Source organism: Ornithorhynchus anatinus, chromosome 18, assembly GCF_004115215.2.
Source record: "Ornithorhynchus anatinus isolate Pmale09 chromosome 18, mOrnAna1.pri.v4, whole genome shotgun sequence".
NCBI classification, from domain to species: domain Eukaryota; kingdom Metazoa; phylum Chordata; class Mammalia; order Monotremata; family Ornithorhynchidae; genus Ornithorhynchus; species Ornithorhynchus anatinus.
In genome coordinates this window covers 1,560,723-1,588,529 of record NC_041745.1, presented here as the reverse complement: position 1 = coordinate 1,588,529, position 27,807 = coordinate 1,560,723, and the positions used below count along the sequence as shown (strand labels likewise).

The 27,807-nt window shown below is 58.3% G+C and overlaps 2 protein-coding genes across 5 annotated transcripts; both read right to left on the bottom strand.

The window, feature by feature from the left end:
* Positions 1–812: 812 nt before the first annotated feature.
* FAAH (fatty acid amide hydrolase) lies at positions 813–18,220 on the bottom strand. Its single transcript, XM_029046479.1, has 15 exons — positions 17,795–18,220; positions 13,729–13,842; positions 11,263–11,406; positions 10,332–10,465; positions 10,033–10,239; positions 9,537–9,577; positions 9,042–9,166; positions 8,252–8,377; positions 7,628–7,725; positions 6,504–6,603; positions 5,289–5,329; positions 4,432–4,471; positions 3,416–3,524; positions 2,226–2,371; positions 813–1,787 (listed from the first exon to the last, which is right to left on the bottom strand). Exons 1-15 carry the CDS (start codon positions 18,008–18,010, stop codon positions 1,659–1,661), a joined length of 1,770 nt encoding a protein of 589 aa, XP_028902312.1. The 5' UTR covers positions 18,011–18,220; the 3' UTR covers positions 813–1,658.
* A 2,403-nt stretch (positions 18,221–20,623) lies between these two features.
* Positions 20,624–27,096, bottom strand: NSUN4 (NOP2/Sun RNA methyltransferase 4). 4 transcript variants are annotated; one of them, XM_039914692.1, is made up of 6 exons: positions 26,954–27,096; positions 24,485–24,825; positions 23,146–23,300; positions 21,574–21,734; positions 21,336–21,460; positions 20,761–21,116 (listed from the first exon to the last, which is right to left on the bottom strand). In XM_039914692.1, exons 1-6 carry the CDS (start codon positions 27,077–27,079, stop codon positions 20,840–20,842), a joined length of 1,185 nt encoding a protein of 394 aa, XP_039770626.1. In that variant the 5' UTR covers positions 27,080–27,096; the 3' UTR covers positions 20,761–20,839. The 4 variants fall into 4 exon arrangements, with proteins under 4 accessions (XP_039770627.1, XP_039770626.1, XP_039770628.1 ...); XM_039914695.1 differs by having other exon boundaries at positions 20,951–21,046; XM_039914693.1 differs by lacking the exon at positions 21,574–21,734 and having other exon boundaries at positions 20,624–21,116.
* Between the last annotated feature and the right edge of the window lie 711 nt (positions 27,097–27,807).

Below are 27,807 nucleotides of genomic sequence, written 5' to 3'. Positions count from 1 at the left end.
TCACCCCCTCCCTCAGCCCCAAAGCACTTATGTCTGTAGCTTTATTTTTATAAATGTCTGTCTCCCCCTCTAAACTGTAAACTCATTGTGGAGCGTATCTACCAGCTCTTTTTTTTTTTATTATATGGTATTTGTTAAGCACTTCTGAGCCAGGGACTCTTCTAAGCACTGGGATAGATACAGAGTAATCAGGTTGGACACAGTCCATGTCCCACATGGGGACTCACAGTCTTAATCCCCATTTGACAGAAGAGGGGACTGAGGCTCAAAGAAGTGACTTGCCCAAGGTCACACAGCAGACAAGCGGCAGAGCCAGGATAAGAACCCAAGTCCCGCCTCCCAGACCCTGGCTCTGTCCACTACATTGTGCTGCTTCTAGTGGACGGAGCATGGGCCTGGGAGTCAGCAGAACCTGGGTTCTAATCCTGGCTCCGCCACCTCTCTGCTGTGTGACCCTGGGCCGGTCACTTCACTTCTTCTGTGCCTCAGTGCCTTCCTCTGCAAAATAGTGATTCCGAGTCCCATGAGGGATATGGACTGTGTCCAACCTGATTAGCTTGCCCTTCTCCCCAGTACTCAGTACAATACCTGGAACATAGTAAGCGCTTAACAACACACACACACACACAAATACACACCGCCCTTCCCCCCGATCCCAGATGGAGAAGGTCCCTGACCATCCTGATGCTGGGCTGAGTGCGCGGGGAGGCAGGCGATTAGGGATAGTGTGGTTCCAAGCCCCCCACCACCCCACGCCCGTCCCCCCCTCCCCACCAACGTCCCCTGGCTCCAAAGGAAGAGGCTGGTCCAGAGAGATTCTGAGTGCTTTTTTCAGGGCACGTAAATTATATTTCCACATGTCCGTCTTTAATAACAAGCACAACCAGTTTCCCGTCAGGCTTTCTGACACTCAGGTTAGGCGGGGAATGGTGGGTGGGTGTGAGGGGACAGAGGGGGTCACATCTGAGGGGCCATGGCACCTACCGTTACCGGAAGCAAGCTGGGGAAGCGGAAAACCCAGGGATTCGTGGGAAGTAGAGGAGCTGCGTGTGAGGGCTAGGGGGATTGAGGGGAAGCAAGAAGCAGTAGCCCTGGATTCGGCAGTGTGGGGCTTAGGCCACGTCTTCTGCTTTGGAAAAGCACCCCCAGGTCTTTCCCGGTGCCTACTGCACCCAGCACGGATGGAGTGTCTCTTTCCATCCGGTCCCATCTCCAGAACCTCCAGGTGCAGGCCCTGGTAGCTTGACTCCTCTGGGGTTCTAGGTCTAAGGTCAGCCTGGGCCCAGGGCCACCCCGCCACCCCCTCCAGCTCCAGAAGAGCCCCTCAATCAAGCCTCCCACTGTCTCCACAGGTCAACAGAGCCTCCTCCTCTGGGATGGGGAGAGCGGGGAGGAAGGGCCCCCCACTCCGAGCTCACCATCTCAAAGGGGCCACGGCGACAAGCACCGGACAGACGGATGGAAGGGGGCGTGGCGGCTGCAGCTTCTCAGGTGACTTCCGCTGAGGGGCCGGACTGAGGGCCTGAGGATAGTAGGGGGTGACCTGAGGCCGGTGGGATGGACTGTGGACGGTGGGGACGGCTCGAGGGTGGCGGGACAGCCCGTGGACGGTGGTGAGGACAGCCTGCGGACAGCGGGGACGGCCTGCGGACGGAGGCCTAGGGTCTCGGCTTTATCTTCGGGCTCAGTCGCTCCACTTCCCTCATAAGCCGCAGACACATCTCGTCACGCCAGGGCAGGGCCACGCATTGCACGGCCACGGGAAGACCCACCGAGCCGGCCAGGCCCTGCGGGCACAGAAGAGAGCGGGGGCTGAGGGAGGGGGACCAGGGACGGCCCCCTCCCTCTGGACGCTCCCACTAGCATCCCACAGATCCCTAGGATTCACCCATCTGCCCCCCACCCCAACCCCACCGATCACGGCAGCATGGGGGCCTGGGATCATTCTGTCTGGAGAAGAGAAGGCTGAGGGGAGGTAGAACGGACTACCGTCCAGGGGTACGTGGCCCGCTGCTCTCCGATTTCTCTCGGGGAAGAAGGAGCAGACGGATCTAGGGTAGAGAGTAGGGGGAACTTCCCGACCACGAGGGCTCCCAGCGGAAAAGGGGGATGGTTCCCTCGGCTGCCCGTCCTCCTGGACTGGAGGCAGAGGGAGGGATGGGATGGCCCCGGACAGACGCAGGCGAGAAAGACGAGGGGGGCCGATGGGACCCACCCCTTCTCACCCTCTGTAACATCTTGTCCCAGATGTCCAGGAAGTAGCCGCGGCACTGAACCAACTTGTCCTCGTCCTGCTGGGTCACAGTGGAGACCGGCACCACTCCCGCAGGAAAGTCCAAGCAGTTGTAGAGCATGGTGTAGCTGACGGCACCTGGGGCACAAGTGGGGCTACGGAGGGACTCCGGGACGGCCGGGCGGGGCCCGGGGCTCCGACTTGGTGTTTCCTACCTCGCCGCCGTCCTGCTTCCGGCCTGGAACGCCCTCCCTCTTCTTATCCGATAGACGATCGCTCTCCCCGCCCTTCAAAGCCTTATTTAAAGCACATCTCCTCCAAGAGGCTTTCCCCGACTAAGCCTTCATTTCCTCTTTTTCCACTCCCTTCTGTGGCATATTTGCACGTGGATTTACTCCCTTTACTCCCCCCTCGGCCCCACAGCGCTCACTTCCATATCTGTAATTTATTTCTTTATATTAATGTCTACCTCCCCCTCGGGACTCTAAGCTTGTCGTGGGCAGGCAAACGTCTACCAAATGAACTAGACCGTCCTCTCCCAAGTGCTTAGTGCGGTGCTCTGCACACAGTAGGCGCTCGATAAATACGGTTGATTGGTTCAGGGGGGACAGTAAGCGGGGCAACCTGTTACTTCCTCAGAGTAGTTATTGCTCATGGAAGTGGGCTGTGCTACCTGTTGCTTTCCCAGAGTAGTTATTGTTCAGGTGGGGAGTGGGGTATGTTATTCATTCGGTGCTTTCCCGAGAAGCAGTGTGGCCTAATGGAAAGCCCAAGGACCTGGTGGTCAGAAGGTCCTGGGTTCTAATATCAGCTCTGCCACTTGTCTGCTATGTGATTTGGGGCAAGTCACTTCATTGGACCTCAGTTACCTCATCTGGAAAATGGGGATTAAGAGTGTGAGCCCCATGGGGGACAGGGACTGTGCCTAACCTGATGAACTTCTGTCTGACCCTGCACTTAGAACAGTGTTTGACACATAGTAAGCGCTTAACATATACTATCATTATTAATAGTAATAATGATAAAAAGGTGAACCCTGTGTGGGAAAAGGACTGTGTCTGATCTAATCAGCTTGTACTTCCCTCAGTACTTAGAACAGTGCTTGGCACATAGTAAGCACTTAAATACCACAGTTATTAACATTATTTTTAGTTATGCAGGTGGGACAGTGGACTGGGCTACCTGTTGCTTTTCCAGGGTAGTTATTGTTCAGAGCAGGCCCCAGCATGGGACACAACATGACGTCGAGATTCTGCTTCTTCCACTGAGTGATGATGCTGTGACGATACTCCTAGGAGGAAGGAAAAAGGGTCAGAAAGAAGAAGCGGCAATGCAGCCTAGCGGATAGAGCACAGGCCCGGGAGTCGGAAGGACCTGGGTTCCAATCCCGGCTCTGCCACTTGTCTGCTGTGTGACCTTGGGCAGGTCACTTCACTGGGCCCAAGTTTCTTCATCTGCAAAATCTCCCTCCTACTTAAACGACAAAGCCCTATATGGGACAGGGACTTCGTCCGATCCGATTAACTTGTATCTACCTCAGGGGTGAGTACAGTGCTTGGCACATTATAAGTACATAACAAATACCACTGTCATTATTGTTGCTATTATTATCCTATTGTGGTCTGGTCCTGTGAGCTTGTCGTGGGGAGGGAATGTGACTATTTTTGTATTGTACTTCCCCAAGCACTTAGTGCGGCGTTCTGCACACGTAAGCGCTCAACAAATACGATTTAATGAACGAATACCACATCAACCGGGTCTTGTACCTCTGGGTTTTGAGGGGCTGCAGCAGACCCATCCACTGAAGGGCCCCCGTGGAAGAGATACTTAAGGGAAGAAGAGACCCTCCCCCCTGGGTCCTGGAGAGAAAGCAGAGGGGACCCTGCGGCACAGGGCCAGCATGCTGGATTGACACCCAGGAGTCCCGACAGTGACACGGAGGCTTAGCCCCCACAATCTCCAGGATGGCCCACTGGGGTGGCGGAAGCCATGACTAAAGGGGCCAGAGCCAACCCCCACCAGGGAAGAGTCGCAGCTCTGGGCAGGACTTGGGCCCACCGGAGGGAATCATCCACACTCCTCTGCTGCTTCTTGTGCTTTCTGCCGCTCGAGGAACCTCCGGGATGGCCCAGTCTGGCCTCCGCTTCGAGGCCGGGTGGGGGCCTGGGACTTGATCTGCTCTGGGCAGACTCGCTCACCTCAATCCTGTAGTGCAGCTTCCACAGGTCCCTTGCAGACCTAACATGGAAAGACAAGGCAAACAACTGACATCAGGGCCCAGGTGTGGCAGATCAAACACTGCTCCTTTTCTTCTTCCTGTCACTTCACGGCACATGAATCCACTCCACTGTTTCCCTTTGCCCTGGGCTCCCGGCCAGCTTGGATCTGCCAGGGCTGGGAACCAACTGGAGTCCCGCCCGTGCCCCTGGCCTGCTGTGCGACCTCGGGCATGCCATCTAACCGTTCTGGGCCTCGGGTTCCTTGTCTGTAAAACGGGGATGAGATGGCTGTTCTCCCTCAATCCATCAGTCATATTTATGGAGTGCTTACTGGGTGCAGAACACCGTACTAAGTGATTGGGAGAGTACAATATAACAGAGGTGGGAGACGCGTTCCCTGCCCACAACAAGCTTACGGTCTAGAGGGAACCCTCTGAGATGACCGGCCCTCTCCTGTGGTCCCTCCTCAAGCTCAGTGAAGTTCTTTCTCTGGTCCACTTGGACATTTCATTCATTCATTCATTCAATCGTTATTTTTTGAGCGCTTTCCGTATGCAGAGCACTGTACTGAGCGCTTGGGAGAGGACAATATAACAATAAACTGACACAGTCCCTGCCCACGACAAGCTTACAGTCTAGAGGGTCTATCTTGTGGTCACTGCTGGACCGGCCTCTCATTCCCTCTCGCCTTCCCTGAAGCCGGAAAGGGCGGGAGCGACACCCCCGACCCTAGGATGGGTCAGACCCGGCTGCGGCCGTGAGATTGGGTCGGACAACCCAGCTGGGAGGTAGAGGGGTGATGGTCCCCCACCCCGAAGCCCGAGGGCAGGCCCTACCTTGCCCTCATGCTGTTCAGGAAGCCGGATATCCTCGGGACCTGATGAGGAGAGAGAGGCCGGCAGTCAATTACCAAGCAGCAATTCCCCCCAACACCCCGACCTGCCACGCGGCCTCCCAACTCTGACCCCTGTTCCGCCCCCGTCCTCGTTCTGGAAGAGGGGCTTTCACGGTGGGACGGCGGAGAGGCCAACCTTGTGGGAAAATTGGGTGTCCACTATTCTCACTCTCAGGGGCCAGCTGAGCTGAGACTACCCCAGCAGTAGGGATGAACTTCTCCAGGCAGCAGAGCTAGATTACTTCTAAGTAGCAGGGCCGGATTACTTTCGGGCCGCAGGTTGGAATGTTTGGACCCTGGGTGCGGCCTCCCAAGGATTAGAGACGTTGCATGACGGCCCTGGGGGGGGCGGAAGCAAATCAAGGAACCACAGCTCCCACTCCGGAAACACGCCGCCTCTCCCCGGGGCCAAAGCCCATTGCTCTCCGGGAGTGCCCAGACCGCGACCATCCTGCTCCAAGGTGAACCGGAGCAGCCTCCATCTCGAGGTCAAACGCTATCCCCTCATTGCCTGAGCCCGTAAAGCCACCTCGGAAGCCTGGGTGGGACACCACCTTCAGAACCGAAACTCGTTAGTCATCCCACACCAGGAATACAGAAGTTGTCCCTCGCCCACGTGCCAACCAAACAAGGTACGGAGGAACGGGGCCGGGGACGGAGATTGGACGAGCAGAAACCGGAGGCTTGAACGGCCCGGGGGGGCCGGTGATAAATACCCGCCGCCTCCGAGGTTCTGGACAGCGGATCGAGAGCTGCAGCAGCCGGCCGCGTGTCTCCCTCTGCCCAGAGCACGGGAGGCCTGCTCTGTCTGCACCGAGTGAGGAGCCGTGGGTCAGGAAACCAGGCGCTTCGCTTCGTGCGTGTAACGTATAAGTGAATTCCGAGTGGGAAGCGTTCGTGGCCGGGGCTGGGCGCTTCGCCCCGTGAGAGTAACATATAAGTGAATTCCTCCTGAGCGGGAAGTTCAATTCGCCACGGGTGAATAACTAAAATAAGCGTATTCCTCCCGAAACGGAAGTTCAATCCGGCACGTGGAATAAATTTTGTACGGCTCAGCCTGACTCATGTCTCACTCTCGCCTCGCCGATCGTCGAACCCGTCCCCGAGTGATGGGTCACGTCCTCTCCCCTTTGTCCCCTCTGCGGAGAGAGCTTACCAGAGGCTTGATGACGCACGCCAGGAGCCATTTCAGCCAGTTCGGTATCTTCAGTATGATGATCAGGTCACCGAGGCAGGAGTCCACCTGATCTCCTTTGCTGAAGGACAGAAGGCAGAGCCCCCGTGGGGTCAGCAGGATTCAGCCCCAGTGACCACCCCCCTCCCCAATCTCTTTTGGGTTTCCCAGCCAGCCTGAGGGTTCCCCGGGGCAAGGTTCTGGAGGGGCCCGGGATAGATGATGACGACGACTCCGGTACTTTAGTGCTTACTTATGTGCCAACTACTGTTCTGAGCGCTGGAGTAGATACGAGTTAATCAGGTTGGACACAGTCCCTGTCCCACGTGGGGCTCACACTCTTAATTCCCATTTTACAAATGAGGGAACTGAGGCCCAGAGAAGTGACTCGATCAAGGTCGCACAGCAGACAGGTGGTGGAGTCAGGATTAGAACCCAGGTCCTTCTGACTCCCAGGCCTGTGCTCGCTCCACTAAGCCACGCTGCTTGTCAGAATAGAAGCTGATGCCAACCAACTAAACCAGGCCCGGGCAGTTGGGCACGTGGGTACCTGGCTGTCATTGGTGGCACGGATGCCCTGCACCCTTGGTCGGTGTTTCATTATGCAGCAGACGGCTGGGTGAGGGAAAACAGAACACCCGTCTTCCACCCCAACCTGTTGCCCTCTCTCTCCACCTCCATCTGCTACCCCTAACTCTCACGTGCCGCCCCTCATTTTCCACAGATCCCTCTTCCGGGGGTTTTCACCAGGTAAGCTGGTGCTCGGTTGAGGTGGCAGAAAGATAATAATAATCACGGTAAGTTCTTACAATGTGCCAAGCACTAGTCCTATAGGTAATCAGGTTGGACACAGTCCCTGTCCCACATGGGGCTCACAGTCTAAATAGAAGGGAGGAGGATTGAATCCCCATTTTACAGATGAGGAAACCGAGAAATGACTTGCCCAAGTTCAAAAGCAGACAAGGAGAGGAGTCTGGATTAGAACCCGGGTCCTCTGACTCCCCGGCCTGGGCTCCGTCCGCTAGGCCGACCGACGATACTCTGGGGGCGGGATCCCCTCCCCCTGGCAGGAGCGGCTGACACCGGGGGCACCGGGAGCCACTCACAAGTTCTCCAGAAAGTCCTCGCCCCCGTCGCTGAACAGCCCGCTGGTGGCCAGGTCCTGCATGGCGTTGGAGATGTCGTCGGGCAGGAAGGGCACCAGCTGCGGAGAGTCCAGGTGGCGGGTAAGGAGGCGGTCAATCATATTTACTGAGCGCTTACTGGGCGCACAGCACCGGAGGGGGAGTCGCTTCGGGCAAGTGCCCGACAAAACGCCGGGAGTGTTCTTCAGCCGGAGCTGACGTAGGAGCCGGTCCCGCCCGGGTGTGGTCTCTCTCTCCTCCACAGATCTGAAACCCCAACCCTCTCCATTCCGGACTCTCCCCCGGTGACCCAGCACGGACCACCCAACACCCCCGACTCCCCTCTCCATCCCTGGCTCTCCCTGCGTGACCCAGCAAGGAGCATCCAACACCCTTGATTCTCCCCTCTCCGTCCCTGACTCTCCTCCAGTGACCCAGCATGGACGACCCCGTACCGCCGACTCTCCCCTTTCAGGGACAGAGAGAGAGAGAGAGAGGGAGAGAGATTGTGTGCGTAGAGGCAAGGGGGCCAGGTGAGTCCATCTGCACGGGCGGCGTGAGAGGACGGGTCAGCTCAGTCGATCTGGGGAGCGGACACGTTCTCACCGTGTGGCCGGCGTCCTCCAACCGCTGCTTGGTCTCCAGCACAGCTCGCTCCATGGCCGGGCTGGGCATGGTGAAGTTGTCGGACTGATAGTAGCCGACGCGCAGAGGCTGAGTGCTGGCATACACCTGGAGGGGAGTGAGGGCCGACGGGCAGAGCCCAGGGCAGAGGGGCAGACGGTGGGGTGGCGGGTGAGCAAGGACCCCCAAGGGGAAGATCACGGACGGGGTTGGGGGCTGGCGCCCCACAAGGGGGATGCATGGGAGCGTCAGTTGCTCAGGGGTCGACTCGAGGACTGCCCGCAGCCCCCCGCCTTTCCAATCCAAACCCTCTCTTCCTGGAACATCATCCGTTCGTTCAGTCGCATTTCCTGAACGCTCACTGTGTGCAAAGCAACTGTACTAAGCGCCTGGGACGGTACGATAAGGCGATAACAGACACGTTCCCCACCCACAGCGAGTTTACAGTCTAGAGGATGAGCTTACAGTCCATTCATTCAAACGTGTCTACTGGGCGCAGAGCACTGTATTAAGCACTGGGGAAAGTACAATATCACAACATGCAGACGCATTGCTACCCACCCCCATCCTCCGCCCCCCGGCAGGAGACCTCCGGGGTCTCCGGGACCGGATTAAGTCTCCCCTCAGTTTTCTCTTCCCCGGGCCGGAGAATCCCAGTGCTCTCCGCCTTTCCCAGTCTTCCCCCTCGGTCGCCTCTCCTCCGCCACCCCCGTTTTCCCAGGAGCCTCCCCCTTCAGCCGGACAGAGCCTGAGCTTCCGGGACCCTCCTCACCTTCTCACTGAAGGGGACGGGGGGCACGGTGGGGTCCAGACTGAACATGTCCTCACAGAGCAGCGCACGCATGCACAGGGCCAGGCTGTCCACGTCTCTGGCCATCGGCCCCATGGACAGGCTGACTGGAAGGCAGAGGGCAGGGCTGAATCCATTCGTTCATTCGATTGTATTTATTGAGCGCTCACTGGGTGGACGGCACTGTATTAAGCGCTCGGGAGAGTAGAACAGCGAACGGATACATTCCCTGCCCACAATGAGCTTACGGTCTAGAGGGGGATCCCCTCCCCCCAACTCGCATCCCGCCATCACCCCGATGGACGGGGGGGAGGAGGGGCCTGTGGGGGTGGTCTCTGGAGGTCAGACTCCCCCAGGAAAGGGGCAGGGACCACCACTCCTCCCCCCCCACCGCCCCCGCTTTTAACCTGGCGTGCCACCCTTGCCCGGTCCATAGCCCCACCTGCCACTCCAGCAAGGGAGAAAAGTTGCACCCACCTGCCTTCTGCCCGAAAATGCAGCTCTTCAGGCCTCGTTTGCTGCAAGGGAATAATAATAACACCACCAGTAGCATTTGTTAAGCACTTCCTATGTGTCGTTCTAAGCGCTGGGGTAGAGACAAGCTAATCAGGTTGGACACAGCCCCTCTCCCACACGGGACTCACAGTCGTAATCTCCGTTTTACAGGTGAGGTGACCGAGGAATAGGGAAGTGACTTGCCTAAGGTCACGTGGCAGGTAGGTGGCGGAGCTGGGATTAGAACCCACTACCTTCTGACTCCCGGGCCCGTGCTCTATCCGCTAGGCCACGCTACTTCAGCCGTCCCTCCGGGTCTCCCGGTCCGGGGGGCCCATGGGGACAACGAGAGCCTGAGGGGAGGCGCTGGGTGCCGCCAGGGGATTTATCCCACTCCCCTCAGCCTGGCAGCGGTGAAATTCGAGCTCGCTCCCAGGACCCCCGAGGATACCCTCAGCCCCGCCACCCGGCCCCTCACCTGATCCGGTCCCCGGTGGGCTTGAATCCGCAGATGCCGCAGAAGGAGGAGGGGAAGCGGATGCTGCCCCCGATGTCCGTGCCCAGGCCCAGGATGGAGCCTCCGGCGGCGATGAGGGCCCCTTCTCCGCCCGACGAGCCGCCCGGGGTCTTGGCCGGGTTCCAGGGGTTCAGCGTGCGGCCGAAGACCACGTTGCTGCAGTCGAAGCTGGGGGGGGGGGGGCAGAACGGCAGACGGTCGGACGGGCCGGGGGGGATTCCGGGGATCCCGGGGGCGTCAGGGAAACGGGGAGGAGGCACCTGAACATGGACTGTGGGACGTTGGTCTTGACGAAGGGGATGGCCCCCTGCTTCTTCAGCACCTGCACCACCACGCTGTCCTCCGTGTCCGGCTCCCCCACGTTCCGGGAGAGGCCCAGCGTGGAGTCATGGCCCTGGGGCGGGGGGAGACACGCACACGAGTCGATCCAAGAGGTCCCGACCCTTACGGCCGAGGAGTTATTCAGTGACCTCTCCCCGACTTCCCCTACCTCCCTGGCATCACTCCGTATCCCTACAACGTGCCCTCCCTCGTCCTTGCACTACTGCCCGCATCCTGGTCATTCGTGTGTTCAATCGCATTTATGGCGCCCTTAGTGTCCGCAGAGCACTGTACTAAACGCTTGGGAGAGTACGACAGAACAATAAACGGACACATTCCCTGCCCGCAGTGAGCTTAGTCTAGAGGGGAGACCCGCGTGAACAGAAATTAATAAATTACAGAGAAGGACATACGTGCTGTGGGGCCGGGAGGGGGGAGGGTGAATCAATAGAGCAGGTCAGGGTGACGCAGAAGGAAGTGGGAGAAGAGGAAAGGAGGGCTCAGTCAGGGAAGACCTCTTGGAGGAGATGGGCCTTCAATACGGCTTTGAAGCCGGGGGGAGTCGCTGTCCGTCGGACGTGAGGAGGGCGGGCGTTCCAGGCCAGGAGCAGGATGTGGGCGAGAGGTTGGCTAATCCCGATCCCCGGAAGTCACGCCGAGGGGCCACGGGGCCACCTCGCCCCCTCATCTCCTACGTCCCTTCCACCCCCTCCCACCCCTCGGCCCACTCTCCTCGAACCAGCCCTTTCGTCCAGTCTGGGAGCGGGGAGGTGGGGTGTGAGGGAGCGGTCATCCCAAGCGCTTAGTACCGTGCTCGGCACATGGCGCTCAATAAATACTATCGAATGAATGAATGCCAGCTGGCCATACCTGGTAGGCAATGCAGTCCTTGAGGCTGACGGGCACCCCGTAGAGCAAGCCATGGGCCTTCTGCTTCTTCACTTCCTGGAGCTGGCTCTCGCACTCATCCAGGTAGTCGGTCACACAGTTAATATCTTTGTTTACCTGCCAGGCCTAGGGAGAACAACACTAGCCTCAGGGCCGGGAGCGGTAGAAAGGGTACACATCGAACCCCCCTCTGGGAGCGGAGCCCCGTGTACTAAACCTTGGTAAATACAACAAGAGCACTTGTAGTGGGGGGAAGACACAAACACACACACTTATACCCAAGCGCTGGAATCCAAACAAGTAAAATGAAACATTCGGCTGAATATGCAGATATACAAAAGCATTGAAACTGGGCATAAACCAAGAAATAATGAGCGCAAGAGGCTTCTGGAGGAGTTATCTAGCGATAAAAGGTATTTATAGAGCGGTTTCTGTGTGCCGAGTACTATACTAAGCGCTAGGGAGACTCCAGACTACAGAGGAGCAGCATGGCGTAGTGGCTAGAGCCCGGGCCCGAGAGTCAGAAGGTCATGGGTTCTAATTCCGGCTCCGCCACTTGTCCGCGGTGCGACCTTGGGTAAGGCACTTCACTTCTCTGTGCCTCAGTTCCCTCATCTGTAAAATGGGGATGAAGACTAAGCTCTTTGCAGGCCTGGCACACGGTAAGCACTTAAATACCATAATCATTATTACTATTATTACAGCGCAACAGAGTTGGTACAGACATGTATCCTGCCCACAGACTTGCAGTCTGGAGTGGGAGACAGACATTAATATAAATTAGGTACATACAGAAATAAATTCCAGATATGGGGAATGTTTGTCAGAGGAGGTGGAATTTCAGGATGCGTGGAAGATGGGGGAGGACTCTAGACTGTAAACTCGTTGTGGGCAGAGAATATGACTGTTTATTCTCATATTGTACTCACCCAAGCGCTTAGTCCAGTGCTCTGCACACAGTAAGCCCTCAAATATGTAATTTATTTTAATGTCTAGTTCCCCCTGTAGACTATAAGCTTCCTGTGGGCAGGGATTGCCTCTATTATACTGTACTTTCCCAAGGGCTTAGAACAGTGCTCAGCACACAGTAAGTGCTCACTTAATACCAATGATTGATAGTGGGGGGGGGGGATTGATAGTTCCAGGAGGATGGGGAGGGGGAGAGTCGAGACTGAGAAACAACAGAGCCAGGCAGCAGGCATGGGAGGGATGAAGAGTGCGAGCAGGGGAGAGGTGGGTGAGGAGAGCGGGTATGTACTGTGGACAGAGGCAGAGAGGAGGTGTCTCTCTCTGCGTGCGTGGAGGAAGCAAAGAGAAGTATGACCAGGCGTTTCTGGGGCTCAGAACAACCAGTCCCCAAAACACTTAGGGCCTGTCAGTCAGTCCTAATAATGATAATTACAGTATTTAACTGCTTATTATGTGTCAAGCAGTGCACTACGTCCTGAGTCCCTCTCCCACCTGGGGCTTACAATCTTAATCCCCATTTTACGGATGAGGAAATTTAAACCCAGAGAAGTGAAGTGACTTGTTCAAGGTCACACAGCCGACAAGGGGCGGGCCCGGGGCTCATTCATTCATTCAGTCGCATTTATTGAGCACTTGCTGCGTGCAGAGCCGCGAACTAAGCGCTTGGGAAAGGACAATACAACAACAGTGACATTCCCTGCCCACAACGAGCTCACGGTCTAGAGGCGGGGGATTATTCATTCATTCATTCATTAGTATTTATTGAGCGCTTACGATGTGCAGAGCACTGTACTAAGCGCTTGGAATGAACAGGTCGGCAACAGAGACAGTCCCTGCCCTCCGACGGGCTTACGGTCTAATCGGGGGAGACGGCCAGACAAGAACGATGGCGATAAATAGAGCCAAGGGGAAGGACATCTCGTAAAAACAATGGCGACTAAATAGAATCGAGGCGATGTACATTTCATTAACAAAATAAATAGGGTGATGAAAATATATACAGTTGAGCGGACGAGTACAGTGCTGAGGGGATGGGAGAGGGGGAGGAGCAGAGGGAAATGGGGGGGAAAGAGGGATTAGAACCCAGGTCCCCTGCCTTCCAGGTCCGTGCTCTTTCCACTAGGCCACCCTCCCGCTCCTATTGCGGCACAACACCTTCCCCACCCCTCACTGGATCCTCTGGGCCCCTGGACCTTGAATCCTTGTTTCCCCCTGGGCTCGTCTGGCTCGGGGACAGGGGGAGGGACAGGATGACCCATCGAGGCTCCTTTTGTGTACAAAGGAACAGGGGGGTGGGGTGGGGAGGGGTGGGGATGGAGGGTAGATTGTGGAGCTGGAAGTTCATTCCAGCTGGATTTCTGGAACGGCCATCCTTCCCCGGGTTTTCCGAGCCGCTTCCTGCTCTTTCTTGCACAATTTCCATTCAAGGATAAGGACCTGTTCGGGAATCAAAGGGGTCAAAAGGCAGGGGCAACTCACCTTATTTAGGTAGGTGTGGAGGACAGCTTCAGGAGCCAGGGATCCATTCCGTAGGTCCTGGGCCAGCCCCGACAGGGGCATGGAGAGAATGCCCTCTGAGTCCACGCTCTGATTCTGGGGGGACAAAAAAAGCCAATACCTCCTTTCCTGGGGCCCCGGAAAGTGGCTTCTGCTGGCATTAGAACACCAATGATCATAATAATACTCATTATTATGATGTTACTTGTTAAGCACTTATTATGTGCCAAGCACTGTACTGAGCGCAGGGGTGGATACCAGATCGTCACGTTGGACACAGTCCCTGCCCCACGTGGGGTTTACGGTCTAAGGAGGAGGAGGAACAGGTATTGAATCCCCGTTTTGCAGATGAGGGAACTGAGGGGCAGAGAAGTGAAGTGACTTGCCCAAGGTCACACAGTGGAGAAGCGGGGGAGATTAGAACCTAGGTCCTCTGACACCCGGGCCCGGGCTCTTTCCACCAGGCCACGCTGCCTCTCGGTAAAGTAGCCAGAAGTGACAAAGGGGCGGATCCATCCTCCCCCCCCCCCCCCCCCCCCCCGGCCTTCCCTCCACCCCACTCTACAGATGGAAAAACCGAGGCTTGGGGTTCTAAATCAGTCTCCTGGGAGGGTGGGAGTTGGTCGGGGTGGGCGGGGCGGACCCCCATCAGCTGCAAACAGGCCACGGCAAGCTCCCGGAAAAGCTGACCAAATCGGGGAGGGGCTGCAGCGGGAGGGATTAAGGTGAGCCACAATACAGAAGAGCTGTGCCTTGCCAAATTCTTGAATCTCTTCTCTCTGGAGAAGGTCGTTTCCAGGCAAGAGTGACGACCGGGTCCCGGCCCGGAGGTGGCGGGAGGGTCCCCCGGGACCCGGGGGAGGCCGCCATCTCTGTGTCACACTTGGCAGTGGCCCAGAATGGTCCAGGGCGAGGGGCTGAGGAGCGACAAACCCAGGAGAGGCTCCTGAGAAATGTGGCCCAAGGGTGCGACCGGGCAGGGCTGCCGCTTTAACGGAATCCCATAATCCCTCCGTTGGACTCTAAAATGGAGCAGACGTCTTTAAAGGGACCGAGGCCGCGACGACCCACCTCCGTCCAGATCGGGTAGCTCAGTTTTCAAGGGACCAGGATGAGTCAGGCCCCACATCCTACTGAACCCTCAAATTAGCCTGGGAAACCCTGAGATGTGATATTCCCCTCGGAGCTCGTTCAGGTGGAGATTGAGATCAGCTGACATCTCCAGTTTCACAAGATGAGGGTCTGGGAGACAGAGACAAGGCAAGGGATCTGGACAACCTCCTCGAGCCCGACTCCCACCCACCGCCTCTGTCTCTCCTGTCCCCTTGCCATTCCTCAGTTTCCCCTTTCCCCCGCTGGGGTGGTGAAATGCAGCTGGTAGAATACGGTGCTTTGCGCACAGCAAATGTTCAATAAGTACGATCGAATGAGACAGATTTATCTGAGCAAGGCGGGAGAGGGCCGTGGAGGGGAGCAGAAGGCAAAGAGGACTGAACCCCCTAAGGGTTGGGTCTGGATGCTCCCCCAAGCTACACCACCCCCGCTCCCCCGCGTCCCCTGACAAATCAAGAACACCTGGAACTGCGTTTCTGTTCCCGAGAAGATGCCCGCCCATCCACCACCATCAGGCCGCGTTTATTGGAAGCTGCCCGCACAGCCTGGCGCCAGATGCCTGCTGCTGCTGCTATTCCGTCCTGGATACCCCACCGCCCTCCTCTTTCCCTCCTCCTGGCACCCAAATCAAATTCACCTCCCGTGAACCCGAGGGGCTGTGAGTTAATGGCCCGTAGCTCCCTCGTGGCTCCCGCTGGACCCTGCCCTCCGAGTCATGGAATTTGAGGGAAGAAAAACAGACGAAAGCAGTAGAGGGCGGGGAAACCTCCCCATTCTCCGTGCCAGTAATAATGATAATTATGATATTCGATAAGCGCTTACTATGTGCCGAGCTCTGGGGTAGATTCGAACTAATCGGGTCGGTCACAGTCCCTCATGGGGCTCACAGCCTTAATCCCCAGATGAGGGAACTGAGGCACAGAGAAGCGAAGTGACTTGCCTAAGATCACGCAGCAGACGAGTGGCAGAGCCGGGATTAGAACCCACGTCCTCTGACTCCCGAGCCCGGGCTCTTCTCACTAGGCCGTGCTGCTTCTCAGGACTAGCCTGAAGGGAGGGGGATGGCAGGGACGAGGTCCACCCGCATCTAGATACTGGGGGAGAGTGAGGGGACCCTCGTCGAGCGAAGGGGGCCGGTTCCTTCAGGAGCCGCTACTCAGGTTCCCACACGATGGGCCGTAGGGACATCGTTTTGCCTCCCTGGAAGAGGAGGCGCAGAGAGACGGGGATGGGGAGCGGGGTCGCCCTGAGGAACTCAAAGAGGGGGTGGATCTGAAAACATATTAGACGTGTCTCTACTCTCCAGGTCTTTTCCATTCTTCTCCACGCCCCAGCAGCCCGCACGCTGGGCCTAAAAACCCACCGGGGGTATCATTTGCCAGTGTCAAGGGAGGGATTAAATCCAAGACGTGGCTTGGGGAATCCACGATTCTTCCTCCCGACTCACTGTGTGGCCCCACACAGTGGACCTCTCCGGATCTCTCATTCCTCTGTCAAAGGGAGACAACAGACTCTGTCCTCTGGCACGCTGGGAAAATGAATAGAATTGCTTCCCCTCCACCCACCCCAACCTCAGGAGAGCACCGTGGGCCAGTTTTGTTCTAATTCCCCCTCTGCTCTCTTCTTGGGGGACCCAAAATGTCTCTCACCCTCACCTCTCGCCCCAATAAGAACTGTGTGTGTATGTGTCTGGTTGGTAGAAGGGAGGAGGTTTTCTGGAGCCCAGCTCCAATGCCCAGACAGGCAGAGACATTACAGGAGATATATATGTAGATATTTATGTGTGTATATATATATATATAGGGGGGCGGGGGGGCTCCCTTCTACTTCTCCCCATTTCCCAGAAGGTGGTTCTGAAGTATGAGGAGCGAAGAAGGGCCTGGCAAGCCTGCCCAGTGAGCCCCTCTGCGACAAAGGGATAGTTGGGAGTGTGGGGGAAAGCAAAGAAGGGAAGGGTAGGGGAGAAAGGTAGATGGACAGATAAGGGGGAAGGAGAAGGAAGGGACAGAGGGGAGGAAGAAGGGGGGAAGAAAGAAGGGGGAAAAGAGGAGGAAGAAGAGGGGGAGAGAGAAAAGAGGGAGAGAGGGGAGAGAAGGGGGAGAGAGAAGAGGGGGGAGGGAAGGGGGAGAGAGAAGAGGGGGGAGGGAGAAGGGGGAGAGAGAAGAGAGGGGGAGAAGGAAGGGGAGAGAGACGAGAGGGGGAAAAGAAGTGGTGGAAAAAGAAGAGAGAGGGAGAAAGAAGGGGGGAGAAGAGATGGGAAAAGAAGTGGGGGGAAAAAGAAGAGAGGGGGAGAAAGCAGAGAGGGGGAGAAAGAAGAAAGGGGAAAAAGAAGAGGGGGAGGAAGTGGGGAAAAAGAAGAGGGGGAAAAGAAGAGGGGGGACAGAAGAAAGGGGGGAAAGAAGAGATGGGGAAAGAGAAGAGAGGGGAGAGAGAAGAAAGGGGGGGAAAGAGATGGGGAAAGACGTGGGGAAAAAGAAGAGGGGGGAGAGAGGAGAAAGGGGGGGAAAGAGATGGGGAAAGACGTGGGGAAAAAGAAGAGGGGGGAGAGAGAAGAGAAGGGAGAGAGGAGAAAGGGGGGGAAAGAAGAGATGGGGAAAGAAGTGGGGAAAAAGAAGAGGGGGGAGAGAGTAGAGAGGGGAGAGAGGAGAAAGGGGGGAAAAGAAGAGATGGCGAAAGAAGAGAAGGGGAGAAAGAAAAGGGGGAGAGAGAAGGAGGGGAGAGAGGAGAAAGGGGGGAAAAGAAGAGAAGGGGAGAAAGAAAAGGGGGAGAGAGAAGGGGGCGCGAGGGGGAGAAAGAAGAGGGGAGTGGACGGAGAGGAAGGAGAGGCAGAAGAATGGGGGCGGGGGGGTGGGCCTCCCCCCTCCCCCCTCCCTCGTCCCCCCTCTTTACCCGAGCGTGTTTCCCCCGCGGGCCGCCTCCCCCCGGCCGCCCTCACCTGGCGCAGGAACCGTTGCGCCGCCCGGCCCATCCGCTGCAGGGCCTCGGCCCGCCGGGCCCGGGCCTCCGCCCGATTCGACCGGGCCGGGCCCCTCCGGCCCCCGGCCCGGGCCCACAGCGCCACGGCCGCAGCCCCCACCACCAGGCAGCAGCCCACCGCGCTCAGCCCGCCGGTCTCCCACCGGACCCCCGGAGCCCACCCGGCCTGCGCCATCGCCCCCCGGGGCCGTCCGCGCCAGCCGACCCCCGAAACCCGCACGGGAGCCCGGCCGCCGGCGGGGATGGCGAGGGAGAGGAGGAGGAGGAGGAGGAGGAGCAGGAGCAGGAGCAGGAGCAGGAGGAGCAGGAGGAGCAGGAGGAGCAGGAGCAGGAGGAGGAGCGGCGGGAGGCGCCACCGCCGTTGCCCTGGCAACGGGTCCCGGCCCCCATCCCCGCCCCTCAACGGTCCCCGCGGGGACCGGCCGTCGACGCCGAAATAACCACCTTCGTAATGACCGCATCTGGGATCGTTGGGGAATGACCACCATCATCCCTTCCCTAGTATCGATCGAGCGCTTACTACGTGCAGGGCGCTGGACTAAGCGCTCGGAAGGGACGCTGCGCTGATAGAGGGAGGAGACCAGCCCCGCTGACGGTCCGAGGATGGGGGGAGACGGGCGGGCCAAAACAAGACGACTCGATGGCGATTAATAATAATAATAATAATAATAATGTTGGTATTCGGTAAGCGCTTACTATGTGCAGAGCACTGTTCTAAGCGCTGGGGGAGACATAGGGGAATCAGCTTGTCCCCCGTGGGGCTCACACTCTTAATCCCCCTTTCCCAGATGAGGGAACTGAGGCACAGAGAAGTGAAGTGACTCGCCCACGGTCACACAGCCGACAAGTGGCAGAGCCGGGAGTCGAACTCGTGACCTCTGACTCCAAAGCCCAGGCTCTTTTCCACTGAGCCAGATAAATGAAAGCGAGGGGGGTGGGCGTCTCGTCAACCAGATAAATCGGGCCCTAAAAATGGACCCCGATGAGGGGAGAGGAGGAGCGGGGGGGGGGGGGGAGAGAAGGGGGCTTGGCTGAGGGGAAGGGGGAGAGGAGGGAAAAGGGGAAGTTCGGGGTGGGAAGGCCTCTTGGAGGAGGTGAGCTCTCGGCGCTGGGAACGGCGCTCTGCACATAGTAATAATAATGTTGGTGTTTGTTAATAATAATGTTGGTATTTGTTAAGCGCTTACTATGTGCCGAGCACTGTTCTAAGCGCTGGGGTAGACATAGGGGAATCAGGTTGTCCCACGTGGGGCTCACAGTCTTAATCCCCATTTTACAGATGAGGGAACTGAGGCACAGAGAAGTTAAGTGACTTGCCCACAGTCACACAGCCAACAAGTGGCAGAGCCGGGATTCGAACCCATGACCTCTGACTCCAAAGCCCGTGCCCCTTCCACTGAGCCACGCTGCTGCTCTGTACACAGTAAGTGCTCAATAAATACGATTGAACGATTGGGCCAGGGACCGTACTAAGCGCTGGGGTGAAAAAAAGCAAATTGGGTTGGACCCTGCCCCTGTCCCTCGTGGGGCTCACAGTCTCGATCCCCATTTTTATAGACGAGGTAACGGGCGCAGACAATAATCATGTTGTTATTTAAGCGCTTACTATGTGCAGAGCGCTGTTCTAAGCGCCGGGGGAGGTACAGGGTCATCGGGTTGTCCCGCGTGAGGCTCACGGTCTTAATCCCCATTTTCCAGATGAGGGAACGGAGACACAGAGAAGTCAAGTGACTTGCCCACAGTCACACAGCTGCCAGGTGGCAGAGCGTCATTCGCACCCATCACCTCCGACTCCCAAGCCCGGGCTCTTGCCACCGAGCCACGCTGCTTCTCTAGAAGGGAAGTGACTTGCTGAGGTCACGTAGCAGACAGGTGGCGGGGGCAGAATACGAGCGAATTGGGTTAGACTCGGTTCCCGTCCCACTTGAGGCCGTCTCAACCTCCAATTTACAGATGAGGGAACCGGGGCCTAGAGAAGTGAAGTAATCATAACAACGTTGGTATTTGTTAAACGCTTCCTATGTGCGGAGCACCGTTCTAAGCGCCGGGGTAGACACAGGGGAGTCAGGTTGTCCCGCGTGGGGCTCCCAGTCTTCATCCCCATTTTCCAGATGAGGCCCGGAGAAGCGAGGTGACTTGCCCACAGCCACACAGCTGCCAAGTGGCGAGGCCGGCATCCGAACCCATGACCTCCGCCTCCCAAGCCCGGGCTCTTGCCGCAGAGCCACGTTGCTTCCCAGGTGGGCGGGATTTCCAGAACCGGCTCAGGGGTCTGCTTGGACCCCGAAGCCCCCCACCCACTCCCTGTGGTCTGCAGCTTGTGACCCCCCCCCTTTCTGCCCCCTGCCCCAAACAGGCCTCTCGGGAGGAACATCCTGGGTAGAGGGATGGTGGGAGATTCTCCTGCCTTCTCCCTTCTGCGTTGTCCCGATTTGCTCCCTTTATTTACCCCCACCTCCCAGCGCTTATGTCCCTATCTGTCATTTAGTTGTAATAATCTGTCTCCCCCCTAGACCGTAAGCTCATTGTGGGCAGGGAATGCGTCTGTTTATCGTTGCATTGCTGCATTGGACTCTCCTACGCGCTTAGTACAGTGCTCTGCACGTAGTAAGCACTCAATAAATGCTGACAGGTTGAGCCAACTCGGACTCTCTCTTTGGTTCCTCTCTTGGGGCCTCTGACATAGAAAAGTAGGCCTCAAGCACGTTCACTTCAGTTAGCCGTTTGGTTCGGCCAACTCTTGCCCAGGGGAGGCCTCCCAGCCTCAGACTCGACTGTGATCTGGGGGTTCGGGTTTAAGGTGTTTATTTGGCGCTTACTGTCCGCCCAACGCTGCATTAAACACCGGAGGTGATCGCGTCGGGCCCCGTCCCCGCGATGGGGCTCCCAATCTAAGACGGGGGGGGGGGGGGGAGGCGCCCAGAAAGGGTCGGCGACCAGCCCGAGGTCACCCGGCGGACCCGGGTCCCGGCCGTTCCGCCAAGCGGCCGCCGCCTCGCCCCGGCTACGGCAGCCTCCGCAGTTTGCAGAAGTACGTGGGCCCGAAGTTGGCCGTGAGGTGGGGCACCACCAATTCCCCCACCCTGCATCTGGGGAAGAAGGAAAAGGTGTCCCGGAAAAGCTGCCGGAAGTGGCTCAGGTCTTCCACCTGGACGCCGATGTCGTACTGATCGGCCAGAACTTGGATGGCCCCGGTCACCACGTACTCGTTCTGCAGGTGGGAGAGGGAGCAGGTCGAATACACCGCCTCTCCCCCCGGTCGGGTGGAGAGCAGCCCGGCTCTGCGGTCGAAAGAGAGAGATGGGGGGGGGGGTGGGGAGTGAGGGGGGAGACCCGGCCGGACCCCCGGGGGGATCGGACCACCCCCACGGCCTCCCGTCGGACCCTCCCCGGCCCCCGAAAGATGTGGTCCGGGAAGACGCGGCACTGTGCGATCGATCCGTCCTCGCCCCGCCGGCCCCCCGACGTCCCCGTGCCCCCGACCGGCCGGCCTCACTCACGCCAGGAGCTGCAGCTGCAGCATGGGCAGCAGCTGGCGCTCCTTCTTCCGCGCCCGCGTGAAGATGTTGTCGTCCTCCTCGGACAGGGAGTGCCGGTCCGCGGTGCAGGGCACGTCCACCAGCACCTGCGGGGAGACGTCGGATCCGGCCGGTGGGACCGGTGGCCCCGACCGCGGGGTCTGAGGGCCCGGCACCTGCCCCCCGGGGTCCCGGCCGATCCCCTCCGGACCCCGCTGACCCGGTCGTACGCGTCCGCCTCCAGCTCGCCCCAGTGCCTGCCGTCGGCGGACGTGACGTGCACGCGGCTGTCATCCCGGACGTCCGCGGGCACGTAGCTCCGGAGCACCCTCCTCAGCCTCTCGGTGCGGGACGTGGAGACGTCGTTGGCCGTCAGGCGCCCGGGGGGGGGGGGGGGGGGGGGGCTCGGGGGCCGAGGCCACGCCGACGGGGAGTCTTTCCCGCCTGAAGCGCGGAGACGGAGGAGCTCCCGGGGCCCGCGGAGGCGGCGAGGGGGGGTGTGAGCCGGGCGACCGCGATGCCCCTTCTCCTTTCCTAATGGTGCCGCCCTCAGCCCCTCGAACAGGTCCCGGGGAGGAGCCCCCATCTCGGCCGCCTCCTTACGCACCCAGGGGTGGGGGGGAGGTCAAGGGGGCCCTGAGGTAATAATAATAATAACGTTGGTATTGGTTAAGCGCTTACTATGTGCAGAGCACTGTTCTTAAGCGCTGGGGGAGACACAGGGTCATCAGGTTGTCCCCCGTGGGGCTCACCGTCTGAATCCCCATTTGACAGATGAGGTCACTGAGGCACAGAAGTGAAGCGACTCGCCCCAGGTCACGCAGCTGACAAGCGGCGGAGCCGGGATTAGAACCCATGGCCTCTGACTCCCCAGCCCGGGCTCTTTCCACTGAGCCACGCACGATCCGGGGGCTGCGAGCCGAGAGATCCGGGTTCTAGTCCCGGTTCCGCCGCGTGGCTTCCGGCAAGTCATCCGACCTCTCTGAGCCTCAGCTTCCCCTTCTGTAAAACGGGGAGGACGCCGCCCGCCCTCTTTCATCACCCCTGAGGGGTCTGCCTCCAACCCCCTCTCCGCGACTTAGTTCGGTGCACCGCACGCTGCTGGTGCTTCGTAAACGCAGCGCGGCTCAGTGGGAAGAGCCCGGGCTCGGGAGTCAGAGGTCATGGGTTCGAATGCCGGCTCCGCCACTTGTCGGCTGGGTGACCGTGGGCGAGTCGCTTCGCTTCTCTGGGCCTCATCTGGAAAATGGGGATTAAAACCGGGAGCCCCGCGTGGGACGACCTGATCGCCCTGTATCTCCCCCAGCGCTCAGAACAGCGCTCTGCACATAGTAAGCGCTTAACAAATACCGACATTATAAATACGCCCTCTTCGACCGCCTGTCCCGTCTATCCGCACGGCGTAGTGGGGAGAGCACAGGCCCGGGAGTCGCAAGGACCTGGGTCCTAATCCCGGCTCTGCAACCTGTCTACCGGGTGACCCGGGGCAAGTCGCGTCACGTTTCCGTGCCTCGGTTACCTCATCTGTAAAATGGGGGTTGAGATCGTGAGCCCCACTGGGGACACGGACCGGGTCCAACCGATTTGCTTGTATCCACTCCAGCGCCTAGTACGTGCCCGGCACATAGTAAGCCCTCAGCAAATATCACTATTATCAGGTAGCTACCCTAGCACTGAGAGAGGCGCTTAGCCGAGAGTAAGCCCTTAACGCAATCCTAACGGTAGGAGCTCGAGGCTCCCAGACGCCGGGTGGCTCTCGGCGGGACCCGACCGTCCGGCCGCTTTGACTCACGGCAACAGCCGGTCTGGAGGAGTGCCAGGGTCTTCCCGCCCGGGGCGGCGCAGAGGTCCAGGACGGCATCGCCGGGCTGTGGGCTGAGCGCCAGCACGGGGAGAAGCGAAGCTGCGTCCATCAGGTAATACTCCAGCAGGCCCAGCTGAGACATCCTGGAAGAGGGCAGGACGGGCCACGGCGATCCTCAGAACGGAAGGGAGGCGGGCGGGGGCCGGGGTTGGGGGGCCGGTGGAAAGGCCGCTGCCCTGCTGGGTGGCCTTGGGCGAGTCATTCGACCTCTGCGGGCCTGAGTCCTCGGCTGCTTCTCCCCTACCCCGGCTCCAGTGGAGAAACCGATAGGGAAATGCTGGGAGAACATCATACAAACAAACCCAAGCACCTATTAAGGAGTCTGATCTGCTCAACATTACCCCGCTCCGGGGTGGGGATCGATAAGGCCCTTTGGGAGGGGCTCTAGCTCCCTCGGACCCCTTGGGGAAACTGTGGCCTTGGCCAAGTCACATTACCTTTCTGTGCCTCGGTTACCTCCTCTGCAAAATGGGGACGAAGGCCGTGAGCCCCACGGGGGACAGGGATTGGGTCCCATCCCATAAACTCGCCTCTGCCCCAGCTCTTCGAACGGTTCTGGACGTATGGCTTCAATACCGTTTTTTTAAAAAGTGGAGGCGCTGGAGGTTCATCAGGGAAGGCCTCCCGGAGGAGGTGTCATTCCGCATCCCGGGGAGTCCGATAACTTCTAGGCGGAGCAAGGAAGTCAGCGGGAGGGGTTACTGCTGCCAGAGAGAGACAGACCTGGAGCCCTGGCCATCATTCTGGTATTTAAGTGCCTACGCCGTGCCAAGCACTGGGCTGAGCGCTGGGGGAGACATAGGATCATCGGGTCCCACGAGGAGCACACGTTCTAAGTAATAATAATGTTGGTATCCGTTAAGCGCTCGCTACGTGCCGAGCACCGTTCTAAGCGCTGGGGTAGACACAGGGGAATCAGGTTGTCCCAGATGAGGCTCCCAGTCTTCATCCCCATTTTCCAGATGAGGTAACTTGAGGCCCAGAGAAGTGAAGTGACTCGCCCCCAGTCACACAGCTGACGAGCGGTAGAGCCGGGATCCGAACCCACGACCTCTGACTCCCAAGCCCGGGTTCTTTCCACCGAGCCCCGCTGCTTCTTTAGGAGGGAGGCCAGGTTTGGGACCCCCATTTTGCAGACGGGGGAGCCGACGGCCAGAGAAGGGACTCGTCCAAGGTCCCGGAGCGGACGGGTGGCGGAGCCGGGATCGGAACCCAGGTCCTCCGGACCCCGGCTCTCCCCACTAGGCCACCCCGCTTGGCTCCCGACCTGGCTGGAGGGAACCGGCTGACGTCTCCTCTGCGGAACGTGTAGCACAGGAGGTTGGGGAGGCCGGGACGGTCTGCCCCGACAGGGGAGACTTGGGGGTCGCCGGTTTCACGCTGGGCCGCGCGCTGGGCCTCGCCCACAAAGTCCTCGGCGTCGAGACGCTCCATCTGCAGGGCGACGCGGGCCCCGGAGGCAAAGGGGTTGACGAGCGCGCCGTACTTCTGCTCGGAGAGGAGGCCGACGCGGATGGAAGGCCACAGGTCCCCAAACTGGACGCTGTAATTCACGTCGAAGTTCTGGAGCGCCAGCTTGGTGGAGGGGAATCTGAAATCCGTCGTCGCCTGCGGAGAGGAGAGGGTTATCGAGGTCGGGGGGAGGTGCCGGGCACGACGACCTCCCCTTCCACTCAACGGTATCAGTGAGCGCTTACTATGTGCAGGACGCTTGGAATAGAATAATAATAACGTTGGTATTTGTTAAGCGCTCACTACGTGCCGAGCACCGTTCTAAGCGCTGGGGTCGACACAGGGGCATCAGGTTGTCCCACGTGGGGCTCCCAGTCTTCATCCCCATTTTCCAGATGAGGTCACTGAGGCCCAGAGAAGTGAAGTGACTCGGCCACAGTCACACAGCTAAGTGGCAGAGCCGGCATGCGAACTCATGACCCCTGACTCCAAAGCCCGTGCCCTTTCCACTGAGCCAGGCTGCTTCTCTATACGATTAGGCAACAGATAGAGACAGCGCCTGCCCACTGACGGGTTCACGGTCTAATCTAAGAGAAGCAGCGCGGCTCAGTGGAAGGAGCCCGGGCTTTGGAGTCAGAGGTCATGAGTTCGAATCCCGGCTCTGCCACTCGTCGGCTGGGGGACTGTGGGCGAGTCACTTCACTTCTCCGGGCCTCAGTTCCCTCCTCTGTAAAATGGGGATGAAGACTGGGAGCCCCACGTGGGACAACCTGATTCCCCTGTGTCGACCCCAGCGCTTAGAACGGTGCTCGGCACGTAGTGAGCGCTTAACAAATACCGACGTTATTATTAATCGGGGGACCTGGGCGGCGGCCGCCCTCCTCCCCCTCGCCTTGAGAAGTGGAAAGAGCCCGGGCCTAGGAGTCAGAGGTCATGGGTTCTAATCCCGGCTCGGCCCCTTGTCGGCTGTGTGACTGTGGGCGAGTCACTTCACTTCTCTGGGCTGCAGTTCCCTCCTCTGTAAAAGTGGATGAAGACTGTGAGCCTCACCCTGCATCTCCCCCAGCGCTCAGCACAGTGCTCAGCACGTAGTAAGCGCTTTACAAATACCAACATTATTATTATTCTCCGGGCCTCAGCTCCCTCCTCTGTAAAATGGGGATTTAGACTGTGAGCCTCACGTGGGACGACCTGATCACTCTGTGTCTACCCCAGCGCTTAGAACAGTGCTCTGCACATAGTAAACGCTTAACAAATACCAACTTTCTTCTTCTTTTCCGGGCCTCAGTTCCCTCCTCTGTAAAATGGGGATGTAGACTGTGAGCCTCACGTGGGACCACCTGATGACCCTGCATCTCCCCCAGCGCTTAGCACAGTGCTCGGCACGTAGTAAGCGCTTTACAAATACCAACATTATTATCATTCTCCGGGCCTCAAATCCCTCCTCCGTAAAATGGGGATAATAATAATAATAATAATGTTGGTATTTGTTAAGCGCTTACTATGTGCCGAGCACTGTTCTAAGCGCTGGGGTAGACACAGGGGAATCAGGTTGTCCCACGTGGGGCTCACAGTCTTAATCCCCATTTTACAGATGAGGTAACTGAGGCACCGAGAAGTTAAGTGACTTGCCCAAAGTCACTTTGTAGACTGTGAGCCTCCCGTGGGACAACCTGATGACCCTGTATCTGCCCCAGCGCTTAGAACAGTGCTCTGCACATAGTAAACGCTTAACAAATACCAACTTTCTTCTTCTTCTTCTCTGGGCCTCAGTTCCCTCCTCCGTAAAATGGGGATGTAGACTGTGAGCCTCACGTGGGACGACCTGATGACCTTGTGTCTCCCCCAGCGCTTAGCCCAGTGCTCAGCACATAGTAAACACTTAACAAATACCAACTTTACTATTATTACTCTTCTCTGGGCCTCAGTTCCCTCCTCTGTACAATGGGGATGTAGACTGTGAGCCTCACGTGGGACGACCTGATGACTCTGTGTCTACCCCAGCGCTTAGCACAGTGCTCTGCACATAGTAAACGCTTAACAAATACCAACTTTCTTCTTCTTCTTCTCCGGGCCTCAGTTCCCTCCTCCGTAAAATGGGGATGGAGACTGTGAGCCTCACGTGGGACGACCTGATGACTTTGTGTCTACCCCAGCGCTTAGCCCAGCGCTCTGCACCGAGTAAGCGCTTAACAAATACCAAGATGAGGATTATTATTGTGGGGAGGAGGAGGGTGGAGGGTGTCTCCTGGGGGAGGGGGAGGCCGGCGGGGCCGCTCCTCACCCACTTCTTCTTGTGCCGGAGCCTGCGCGGGGTCGGGGTCCGGCCCGGCCCCGCCGGCCTCAGCCAGGCCCGCGCTCGCCCCGTCCCGGCCGCCGCCATCGCCGCCATGGCCGCCATGGCCGCCATCGCCGCTCCTGGCGGAAGAGGACGGACCCAAGTCCGCCCGCCAGGAACGTCCGCCCCGGAAACCCCGCACCCACCCCGGACGTTCCGGCGCTCCGAGTTCCGGGGGGGGAAGGGTGAGGGCGACGGACCGGAAGGGGAGCGCAGGCCCACAGCGGGGGGCGGGGCCAAACCATCATTCATTCATTCATTCATTACTCACTCATTCACTCACTCTCATTCACTCACTCACTCCTCACTCCCTCTCACTCACTCACTCACTCATTCACTCACTCATTCACTCACTCCTCACTCACTCATTCATTCACTCACTCATTCACTCACTCACTCCTCACTCCCTCACTCACTCTCACTCCTCACTCACTCATTCACTCACTCCTCACTTATTCACTCACTCCTCACTCATTCATTCACTCATTCATTCACTCACTCCTCACTCCCTCACTCTCACTCCTCACTCACTCATTCACTCACTCATTCACTCACTCCTCACTCACTCATTCACCCACTCATTCACTCACTCATTCACCCACTCACCCCTCACTCACTCCTCACTCACTCACTCATTCATTCACTCACTCCTCACACATTCACTCACTCACTCCTCACTCATTCACTCACTCCTCACTCACACTCATTCACTCACTCCTCACTCACACTCATTCACTCACTCCTCACTCATTCACACACTCACTCCTCACTCACTCACTACTCACTCTCATTCACTCACT